Source organism: Erithacus rubecula (genome assembly GCF_903797595.1).
Source record: "Erithacus rubecula genome assembly, chromosome: 22".
Lineage (NCBI taxonomy): Eukaryota > Metazoa > Chordata > Aves > Passeriformes > Muscicapidae > Erithacus > Erithacus rubecula.
The window spans coordinates 1418819-1430828 of record NC_136674.1 but is presented as its reverse complement, the minus strand read 5'-3'; the positions used below and the strand labels follow the sequence as shown (position 1 = coordinate 1430828).

Genomic DNA, 12010 nt, shown 5'->3' with positions numbered 1-12010 from the left:
ATGCAAGGGGAGAGAATCTGGGTCATCAGGCATGACCCTGAATCTTGGCCCTGCAGCAAGTTTTGGCTGTGATCCTGTGCCTCAGCCCTGCCCAGGACAGGGCAGTCAGCTTACCTGCAGTTACAGGTGAGCTGCCTTCTGCTTTAGAGTTGGCTCTGCTGCTTTAAATGAAGTGATTAAGGACAAAAAGGCAAACTCCCACCAATGCTGAGCTGACCTTTCAGTGGAACACACATTATTAATGTCCTTAATGAGATGCATTACAAACTGCCCCAGCTCCATGTTTCATTACAGGTCTAAGATGCAATATCATTAAAGACCTTTAACAGAAACAATGCTTGACATTTTGGTATTTCCCATAAGCAAAATAGACCCAAGCACATGGAGTGTAATGTCCCCAGTGCTGCAGAGCTGATCCCTCAGTTGTGCAGAGCTCTGAGGGAAACTCCACTCCTCAGAACTGCTGAATGATCCCTCCCCACCTTCTCCTCATCATCTGGGCTGGGGAGTTGTGGGGGTTCACTCTGATGTTCCTCAGAGCTTGGGTTTGTGTCCTGTGCTCATCTGAAGGCAGAACATAAAGCTGGAGTGACCTGGGCAGTGTTAGCAGAGGATATCTCAGGCTGGCAGATGGGAAATACTGAATTTAGGAACATTCTGCTGCTACACTTGTACATGATGAGCTTCAGCCTTGGGCAGATTTTGGGATCATCATGACATGGACTCTGGTTTGGCCTGATGATGCTCTCCTTGCAGGGAACCCTCAGCACTTCTGTCCAAACCCACCAAATAAATCTGGCACGTTTTCATCATCCTCCTTGAACAGGAGGGAATGATTTGGTGTTCCAGTTGCATAAAAGACTCAGTGCCAAAATCCCAGACTGGGGGAAACCTGCAGGATTCTGAGGTCAGGAGGTTCCCAGTGCTCTCACAACTTCTGCATGAGAATTTCCAGTAATTTTTCCCAAATCTTTCAATTTCTCATGAAACTTCTGCTCTGTGCTCGGAGGAAGATTGAATTTTTTGAATTGGAAAATGTCCTTTGTGTGTTTTCCTCTTGGGTATCTCCTACTCAGGACAACCCTGTTGTGGTGCTGGTATTCCCAAAGGCTGGGAGTGTAATTGTGTTAAAGAGTAGACAGCAATTCTCTATCCATTTGCAGTTTTAAAGCCAAACCTGGGTGAAAATGGCAAGGTCATGCTCATTTTCCAGGTTTTGAGATCAGAGGTTACAAAACCTGAAGTGTTTAATTTATTATTTTTGAAATCTTTTATGATTATTTTTTTTTGTTTAATGTTACAACGTGCCTTGGACAACCTTAGATTCCTGAGATCTCAGGTTCTGGTAGATGATTTACTGCAAAATTGCTTATAAATTGAAGTAGAAAATGTTTTGCAGACCTGGCAGCTTTCAGGCTTCACACCCATTTGTCACCCAGCATTTCCCTTTGTGTATAGAACAAGAATTAATTAGGCTGCACTGCAGGAAAAGTTTATGGCCATAATTTATATAGGATGAATTTCTGTTTAAAGAGACAGCATTGCTTTGTTTGTGCTGTCTTACTTTTTATTTCCCTATTTTTTTCTCTTTTTTTTTTATTATTTAAATCTTTAATTATATTCCAGATTTTTTTTTTTTTCTGTCACCCTTTTTTTACATACAAATAAGAGACCAAACTGTGGTGGTGGAGCTCATGTTTATTGCTGTTTTGCACCCACTGAGGATGTCTGGATGGTTTTTTAGTGCTGAGATCAGAGTGGCTGAGCTCTGAAAGCAGCACAAACATCCAGGGTTTTATTCCCTGCTCACACCAACCCTCCCAGCTCACAATTCCAGCCTGCACTGGGCACTTTCCCCAGCACAGATCTGTATTCCCCTGCACTTCATCTTCCAGCCTGGCCCAGGCCTTGAGATGTTGCCTCTGTTTGGGGTCTTGCACGTTCAATTAATGTTTTTCATAATCAATGCGAGTCAGAATTTGCAATCTGCTCCTGATTTGCACATTAAAGAGACCCATTAATTAAAAATTCCAATCCCTGGCATGTTCCCTCAGGATCCCTGCATTATTTACATAGAAAAGGAGAGCAAGGTGCAAGTTTCTGTGCTGTGCCTGCACAGATTGCAGGCCTGCCACTCACATTTCTCTCTGCTGGCAGCTTGCAAGGGGATCTCCTGAAATTGTCTCCAAAAAATCACCTCAAGGGCAAGGAAAAGCCAAAGTAGAGGTGGGATAAACATTGGTGGAGCCACATCCAGTGTGAGGAATGAAACAGTTCCAGGGTTTGGGGATTGTTGTGTTAAATCTTTGATAGAGTGACAGAAAAACTCACAAATAATTGAGGGACAAGGAGGTAACAAGGAATTAAATCTCTTCATCCTCAAAGGCCCTCAGCTTCTCACTGCAGGCCTGTAGCTTTTTCTTTCAAATTCTGGTTAAAAATACTAAACTGGAAACATTACTGTGACTAACACTTTTCAAAAAGAGCTGGGAATTGCAGCTTTTAAACAGCTGATTGTGTTATTTTCATTTCATAGTTGGTGAGATGAGTTAAGAATGTACAGAAACTCAGGTGAGGAAGTTTTTTTTTTTTGTCAGAAACTGTTGGAAGTTGCAGGACTTTAAAGGGACAAGTGGCTGTGCTTTCCTTTTACAACAATTCAGGAGATCCCTGAAATGTAAACTGCTCACTGCTTTTTTGTGGGATTTTTTTTTTTTTAATCCATCTATCAGTGAATTAAGAGAAAATAGCAGAATCCAAAATTTCTGTTTTTCAGCAGAAGCTGCAGATAATTTCAAGAAATGGAGGAAATAGTGGGTTTGGCAAAAATGGATATGCAGGGTGTGTGGGGATGGATTTGCTCAGTGGAGAACAAAAGTGGGGACAACAAATAATCAACATATTTACACTTTGGAGAGCTGTGGTGAAGTTTCACCAGGGTTTATGATCAGTAATAAAGGGAATCAGATCAAAAATGGCAAATTCTGTGCCTTGGGATTGAACAGCACATTTAGATCTCTCTGAGTGCTTCTCACTGAATATCTTCATTTTTTTCTGGATTGGTTCTGCAATCTTTTGGCATTTGAGAGAGGGAAAGATTCTGTTTAGTCTCTGGTTATTGTTCTCAGTGTCTTTTTAATGAGGATTTTTGTTAGGCTCTCTTAATCCCAGTCTCTAAAATAATATTTTTACATTCTCCACAAGATCCAGATAGCTCTTGTTGAAGACACTGATTAAGCAGGGACTAATTTTGGATAAAATCCAGTCTGCTGTAGGTGCCAGAGAAGCTGTTCCACTTCCTTGGGGAGAGAGGATGTGCCTGGCCATGCCCCTCACCTGGACAGGGAACAACTCTCTGAAATGGGATTTACTGACACAGCTTTGGGATTTTTAAGGGAAGCCTGCAGGACTCAGCAGCCAAGAGCTCCCTGGTAATTTTGTTCTCACCTTTATTCCTGGATCCCTTTTAGAACTCCAGTATATCCCCACCTCCATCTGGAGATGTGAATGCATTAATGCAGAGCAGGGTGAGTGTCCCAGGGAGGGGGAGGAACCAAGGCACAGGCAGATTACACAGTTTCCAGAGGCATAGAGCAGTTACAGGATTAATTGGTGCTAGGCAAGATCATGGACTTAAATATATTCTTGCTTTGAAGATTTTACTGGGAGCCTGCACAAATGTGTGACAGCAGAACTGGGTTTCAAGCCTGAGTGTAAATTATTGTGATCAGATCTAGCCCACTTAAAAGTGGTAGTTCATTTTAATTGAATTGTATTAGTCTGGACACTTTATGAATACAAAAAGCATCAGCCCTGCCAGTTCCTGCAGGGTTGGATGTGATTTAAATGGATGTGGATGCAGGTGTCCCCAAATTTCACCTCTCCTCTCTGATCTCATGGAGAATCTGTTCAGCTCTTTTTGGGACTGAGCCAAAGCCTGTTGACATTAATGAAGACTCTTCTCTCAGCTGAAGGAAATGAATGAATCAGATCCTTTTTTTTTTTTTTTTTCTAAATTCTGTGCAATATACCATGGAGAGCTTTTGGTTAGGAGTGGGCTCAGTGAGGATGAACAACCCCTGAGCCATTCTGGGTGTGCTGTGTGTGCCAGAGTGGGAGGGGAGAGGCTCAGACAAACCCCTGGCTCACTTTTGGAGCTCTGTTGTTCTGTGTGAATGTGAAATTGGGTCATGAAGTCCATGATGTGTTGAGTATGTGCAGAATTTGGGCTGGGGGAGGTACCTGGAAGGTATTTTGTGGTTTATTTCTGTGATTTGTTCAGGAATTCTGAGTGGGAAGGAGTGGAGAAATGCAGAACCTTTATTTAACATGCAATTTTGAGCTCTTGCCCTCCCTCACAGAATGCCAAGGCTTTTAGCTTGTGGTTATTTTTGAGAATTGTCATCTCCTTCTCATGTATGGGTGTGGTAAAATGATTTTATAGGTGCTCTCCATATCCATGTGTGTTGTTCAGTGATGATGTCTGAGGTTTATTTGAAATCTGCCTTAAATTTTAGTGCAGGAAATGCTGGGACAGTCCCTGGCTGAACTCCAGCCCATGGGATTACACCACACTCAGACAGCTTTGCCTACACCTGAGTTTCTCAAGATTAATAGCTAATTAAACTGAATTTAGCTAAATATTTGTGCATGTTAGTCTGTGTACTGCACAAACAAGATGCTGAGAAACAAAGGCTTTGAAAGTGTCCAGACAAGTGTGCAAATGTCAGCTAACTGGGATTAATTGGCACCTGGGTACCTTGAGATGGAAACTCAGGGCTTGTCCTGATAAATGTAATAAATGGTATTAAGTGGGGAGGTCACTCTGGATGGGTTAATGTTCCCTTCTGGCCTTAATATCCAGATACAAATATGAAATTTCACATTTCCTCTTCCCTTCTCCTCCTTGCCCATGTATTTGGGGACTCCAGGCTGGCAGATCAGGAATGTGTGCTGTCAGCTTCTTTGCATCTCCAGTAATGGAAAGCATCAGTTTTTATAAATCTCATTTTTTTTTGCTAGCCCCATCCCCTCCCTGGTTTGGGCTGATATCAAAAGATGATGGTTGAGGCAAACCAGCAGAGCATGAACTTCATGGAAGTGTTTCTCTTTCTCTCCTCAGCTTTCCCCCTCCCCCAGTCCCCTCTAATAAACCCCTGAATACCCAGCCTTTATTCTGTTGTTGAATCCAGTTATTTCCTTTACTTTTAGCAAACTCATCTGTGTCTGATCCTGTTGTCCTCCCTGTCAGATGCAGTAATGTTGGAGTGAAAGGGCTAAATTGAGGCTGTTCTGGAACTCTTTGGGAGTCAGCTGCAGCACTGCTGTGGGAGGGGGGTGCAGCCCTGGCTCCTTTGTGCCCAGGGAAGACAATTTTCCCTCTGCAAAGGCTCTTGCATCATTTGCATTCCAATGGAACCAGCAAACTGGGCTGGGTGTGGAGCAGAGCTTTGCTGTCAGCAGCAAACTGTCATTTGGTAAAATTCCCCAAACTCACTGTGTTGGGAAGCATGAGAGGAGTGTTGCTTCCATCATTTCCTAAATTTGGACAGATTTCCCAGTGCTTTGTGCTGAAGTCTGTGAGGAATGGGAACCACACCACCTGTAAAAAATCACCTTTAGCCTATCATTGAGTCTGGGCTGGCTCCTGGAGCTCCTGTCTGAGTCTCACCAACAGAATTATTTCATTTATTTCTTTTATTGGGACCCTCAGGGGTGCCAGGCTGGAGCTGCTGTGATCCTGCCAACCCCACCTTGTTCCTCCTGAGCTTCCTTCCACACTGAGGATTAAATCCAACCTTCAGTGCACAGCCCCAAGTCTGGCATGTGACACCTGGAGGAATTCCCCTGCTTTTCCTGCTGCTGGGAATGCAGAGCAAGCTCCAAAAGGAACCCTGGCAGCCTCCAGACTCCCCATCCACCAGAGCTGCGGCGTAATTCTTTGTTGAAGAAGTTAGAGGCCTAAAATGTTAAGGCTTATTGTTATTCTGAGTTGATAATCTCTGCCTTGCTTTAATAATTTTTCCTCATGCCTGGATAGCCTGCGAGTTGCACAATAATCACTCACACAGCTTTGTAATCAATGCCCAAAGTAATAGGATTCCGCTGGCCAACGGCAATTAATAAATTTGTGTCTTTTTTAAAACACTAGCAAGTCGGGCCTGAAATACGACTGACTGGCTTTCCTCATTTGCATATTTATTGCAGTGGAAAAATTCTTGCCGAATGATTGATGTTGAGCCTGCCTCTTGAATTCCAAACAGCACATTATTATGAAATGAAAAATGCTGGCCATACAGTTGATTAAAGTTGAAGACAGTGGAATCGGTGTTTTTTAAGATTGTGGGAGAATTAAAGGCATATTTTAATAGATGTTGACAAGAAGTGAACTAACAAAAGCAAAGCAAAGGATTTGCTTGAAAAGATTTAATCAAACGTGTTTGGTGGGGGATTAATTGCTGGGGATGAGGAGTGCAAGTGGCTGGCTGCTGGATGGGAGTGGGGAGCATTGTTCCCAGGCCAGCTCTTCAAGGGCCATTTTGACCTGGAGTTTAACTCCTGTCCCACAGCCTCTGGAGGGAGGGAACATTCCCCCTCTGCATCAGTGCTGGGATAAACCTGTGTGCCAGGTGGAGGTGCTTCTGCTTGTGTGCAGCCATTGCAATCAGGCTTGGGTTCCTCTCCTCCTTTTGGTGTGTGTTGGGGATGTGGGGGCTCCATGGGGGCTCTCTGTGGAGGCAGGGGGATGTTCCCAATATTGTGCAGCTCAGCTTTTGTCTGCATCCCTCCTGCCAGTGCCAGCATTGCTCCAGCTTTTCTGTGTGAGCACTTCCCCAGCCTGTGGAGGTGCAGGGAGAACAGAAAGCATTGTGTGCCTGTGATATTCCAGTGATGCCAGAGCCTCAGATTTACCTGAGGGGGAAAAGTCCTTAATTTCCAGTGCTGGCACAGGCTCTGGAGTGGAGCAGTGTGCTGGGCAGGTGATGGTTCCTGCTGGAACATCCCAGGAAGGTTTTTCCATGGATTCAGTGTCCCTGCATGTGGCTGCTTGGGAGGCTGAAGTGAGACCCCATCTTTAGAGGTCATGGAAAGGAGTGCAGGGCTGTTCCTGGGTGGGCAGCTGTGGGAATGCTGGGCCTGGAGCCCCCCTGGCAGCTCTGGGATCTGTCCCTGCAGCCAGCTCCCCCCACTCAGGTTTGTCCACTGACAGAATTGATTTGTGTGGTTTGAGAGCAGCAGGATGGGTTTCATCTCTGGTGGGTCTCCTGACACTTTGATCCATGGCAGTGCTATCCCTGAGTGGAGCTGAACACTCCAGGGCTACTTCCAGCCTGGCTGCAGGGCTGGATAGAGCCAGGACATGAGGAGTGCTGAGAGAAAGGCACACTTTGATTTACTGGTGCTGGCTCCCAGCCTTCTGGGTGGATTGATCTGCTGCCTGCTGCAGCTGGAACAACTTTTTCCCTCCTGGACACAGAATGAAGGGGCTTCTGTGGACTCTTAAAAGTGACTCTGCCAGGGTGATGTCTCATCACTGACTCTGAGTCCCATCTGAGCTGGAAGTTATACTCCAACCACGTTTGTTGTGTTCTTGTTCCAGACAAGGGGCAGCATTACAAAAATGCTGCTGGGGTAGGAGGGTCAGTCAGTGTCCAGGCTCCTTTCAAAATGACCCAGTTTGCATCCATGGAACAGTTTGGTTTGTGCTGCCTTCATTCACAAATGGGGCCAGACTCTGGCCCAAAGCAGGCACTGTAATGGCAGACAAGGGCTCCAGAGTGAAGAGGAGATGAAGGGGAGGCTGGGAAGAAAACAGCCCCTTGTGGAATTAAATGTGAGATGGACAGGGCAGGGCTAGGTGGGAGGAGAGCAGAGGAGGGTGACACTTGGCTGCTGGAGTTGAGTTTACAGCACAGTTAAGCAGCCAGCAGTAGAGGTGAGAATGCCATGCAGGAATGCTGTTAAATACCCAAGGGCTGGGAACAGGGAAATCACCCTGCTGGAAGAGGCTCCTGATGAAGCCACTGCCTGCAATAATCACATGGTCATTGTCTTCCCTGCCCTCTCCAGCCCCTTCACTCCAAATAAAATTGCTCCCCAGCCCCACTTCTGCTGGGGGCTGTATCAGAGCCTGGGGCAGCTTGAGCCTGGCTTTATCTCTTTGCCTGCTCAACATGGCCCTGCTATACCCCAGAAGGGCTGGAGTGCTACTCCAGTTGTAATTGCCAGGATCAAAGCTGCCTGGGGTGCATTAGCACTGCTGCTGGAGGAGAGGCAGCAGGGAGAAAATAAACAGTTTGGGAAGCTCTGGGGACATTTGGCTGTGTTGCAGGCAGCAGGAAGGATTTTGCTGGTGTAAGCTGTGCACTCAGGCAAGGGTGGGGGCACTTGGCTCCTGCAAGTGATGCTTTAGCTGCAGACACCTACAACAAATGCATTTTTCTGGGCTTTTGTCTGTTTGTCTGGTGGAATTGTTTTGATGCTCACACACGTCTGATTTACAAGTGCAGCAAACCTAATCCGTTAATAGGTTTATAGAGAGCAGTTGTCAGAGTGTATCTACAATGAGCCATGGGCTCAGGGAGGGTGAGCCCAACAGCTGATCTGCAACAAAAATCTTAAAGCATCTTCTCCTTGACATTGCTGTTACTGAGGTCAGGCCATAATTTATCTGGAGGTGGTGACAGCTGAGCAATATCACAGTGGGAACACGTGGAGATTGAGACCTCTGAGTGTCTGGGCTGATTTCTGCCTCTGTCTGCCTGAGGAAGATTTGCTGTTTACTCTACCCATGATCTCTGTGTCCCCTACTGAAAAGCAGAAATGAAGAAAAAAATGGAGTGGGGAAAGATTCTCCCTGTTCTTTTTGTGCCACGTGCAGAGGGAGGTTGGGGAGGCTCTGGGGAAGCTCCCAGCTCCTGCTCTCCACACAAACCCACCTGCTCTGCCAGCCAGAGTGCAGCTCAGGTTTTTGGGTAGGGGTGTGCCAGGTGTTTCACCTGGCAGAGCTGACCCTGTGCTGGGTGTGCAGAGGGACAGTTTGTGTAGGCCTGGGCAGACACTTGTTTTCTATCAGAGAGTCCTGCAGGGAGGCTTGTTGGTTGCCACAGAAGAACTGTTTTGAAGAGCAGATGGGCAGTTAACCTGTCCCACAGTCAGCTGGAGCTGTGTGTCCTTGGAGAAGCCACAGCCATTGGAACAGGCATGGATACAGGGAACCAGCTGCACCACATCTGCCTTCAGGATTTGTATGTGTCAACACCCTGCTCATCCCAAGAAAAATCACATTCACACACCATGTCTTGATCAATTTACACCCCTCCACCCCATCTTTTCTTCCCTTTCTCTCTTCCTGAGGATCTCTGGGCCTGCAGTTCTGCTTTTCTGATCAGAATCTTCTCATTAAACTCACCAGGTCATGGTTTAAAGTTTTCCCCATAGATCAGATCTTGTCATTTGTGTCTCTTGCTCTGCAGGTTGTAAAGCCCTGGAGGCCTTGCTGAAAGTGCTGGTGGAGCTTCAGGATGAGCTGCTTTATCAGTACCCAGGCACGAGGCATCTGGTGGATGGAAAGCAAGCAAAAACTGAGAGGTAAATGCACAGAGAGAGAAGATCTTTCTGAACCTTTTGTCTCCAGCAAACAGGACAAAGCCCAGCCCTCCTGAACCACCCTCACCCTGCTGCTCTCTCAGTTGCTGCTTTCTGGATGACAGACACTGTTATTTGAATTCTTTCTGCCTTGTGGGAAGTCTGGTTTCTAGTATTTCTGATAGTGGAGGAGGGACTAGACCATGGGGCTTTTAATAAAATTATCAGTGTGGTGTGGGCTGGTGGTGGAGGGGCCACCAAGGACTCAGACATTGCCTGAGGGAGGCACAGGGTGTTTATCCTGAGTGGTTTTGTTGCAGTGAGGATGAAATCCCGAGCAGCAGTGATGAGGAGCCAGTGGAGAAGGCTCAGGAGAAGAGGAGGAGGCTCCCCAAGAGGAAGCTGAAGTTTGAGGAGTACCCTGAGTTCATAGCCAAGCGCTACAGGGACTTCAGGACCTACAGGAACAGCACCATGCAGAAGTGGCATGACAGGACAAAGCTGGCAACTGGCAAAATGGGGAAGGCAAGGCCTGCTTGATGTGGCTCTCATGGAGCAGGGGTCTGGGGAACAAGTTCAGACTGAAAAAGGGGAAATTTGGGTTGGACACATGGAATAAATTCTTCCCTGTGAGTGTGGGGTGGCCCTGGCACAGGGTGCTCAGAGCAGCTGTGCCTGCCCCATCCCTGCAGGTGTCCAAGAACAGGTTGGAAGGGGCTTGGAGCAGCCTGGGATGGTGTGAGGTGTCTCTTGGTGTAGTTCCTGTGTTCTCTCAACCAGACATCCCATCACAGCCAATCTCCAGCAGCAAATAATCTCCAGAAAATGTCACTCGTGCTGCTGCAAGAGCTGTTTGTGGGGGCCCTCTGAGGCTCTCCTCCATGAAGTGTAGGCTTTAATACAATGAGTGATCATTCCAGCCAGAGATCCAGGCTCTCCTCACCTCTCTGAGTTGGTATTCATCATCAGGAAGTTAATCTGAACCAGAACAGCAAAGGCATTTTATTAAGCCAGGCGTCAACTTGCCTGGAGAGTCGGGAAGGGAGAAACAAATAAAAAACGCTCCCAGGAATCCCCCAGCCCCTTTTCTTGGTGCCCTGAGCAGGGGCTGTGTGTGAGCTGTGTGTGAGCTGTGACTCTGCTGCTGCCTGCAGGGGTTTGGAGCCCTGGAGCGCTCGGTGCTGGCGCAGATGGAGCACGTGCTGCTGGACAGGGAGCGGCTGCTGCGCCGCACGCAGACCCGGCGCTCGCTCTACACTGTGCTGGGCAAGGAGCAGCAGCCAGGGCCAGCCCTGGGGCCTGAGCCTGGGCCTGGCACACAGGTGAGGAGGGGGTAATTCTCTATATCAGCCTGCCTGGCACACAGGTGAGGGGTCATCCTGACTCATCCCGCCTGGCACACAGGTGAGGAGGGGGTAATTCTCTATATCATCCTGCCTGGCACACAGGTGAGGGGTCATCCTGACTCATCCCACCTGGCACACAGGTGAGGAGGGGGTAATTCTCTATATCATCCTGCCTGGCACACAGGTGAGAGGTCATTCTGACTCATCCCACCTGGCACACAGGTGAGGAGGGGGTAATTCTCTATATCATCCTGCCTGGCACACAGGTGAGGGGTCATTCTGACTCATCCTGCCTGGCACACAGGTAAGGAGGGGTTAATTCATCCTGCCTGACACACAGGTAAGGAGGGGTTAATTCTCTATATCATCCTGCCTGGCACACAGGTAAGGAGGGGTTAATTCTCTATATCATCCCGCCTGGCACACAGGTAAGGAGGGATTAATTCATCCTGCCTGGCACACAGGTAAGGAGGGGTTAATTCATCCTGCCTGGCACACAGGTGAGGAGGGGTTAATTCTCTATATCATCCTGCCTGGCACACAGGTAAGGAGGGGTTAATTCTCTATATCATCCTGCCTGGCACACAGGTAAGGAGGGGTTAATTCTCTATATCATCCTGCCTGGCACACAGGTGAGGAGGGGTTAATTCTTTATATCATCCTGCCTGACACACAGGTGAGGAGGGGGTAATTCTCTATATCATTCTCCCTGGCACACAGGTGAGGGGTCATCCTGACTCATCCTGCCTGGCACACAGGTAAGGAGGGGTTAATTCATCCTGCCTGACACACAGGTAAAGAAGGGTTAATTCTCAGATTCATCCTGCCTGGCACACAGGTGAGGAGGGGTTAATTCTCTATATCATCCTGCCTGGCACACAGGTAAGGAGGGGTTAATTCTCTATATCATCCTGCCTGGCGCACAGGTAAGGAGGGGTTAATTCTCTATATCATCCTGCCTGGCACACAGGTAAGGAGGGGTTAATTCTCTATATCATCCTGCCTGGCACACAGGTAAGGAGGGGTTAATTCTCTATATCATCCTGCCTGGCACACAGGTAAGGAGGGGTTAATTC

The 12010-nt window shown here is 47.4% G+C and overlaps 1 protein-coding gene across 1 annotated transcript in view; it reads left to right on the top strand.

Annotated features, from left to right (window-relative positions):
• Positions 1-12010, top strand: part of AATF (apoptosis antagonizing transcription factor) — a 38290-nt gene that overhangs the window by 3432 nt on the left and 22848 nt on the right. The window contains exons 5-7 of the mRNA XM_079324958.1: positions 9477-9591; positions 9909-10113; positions 10743-10910. Coding sequence (XP_079181084.1) covers positions 9477-9591; positions 9909-10113; positions 10743-10910 — 488 coding nt within the window. The remainder of the gene's footprint in view (positions 1-9476; positions 9592-9908; positions 10114-10742; positions 10911-12010) is intronic.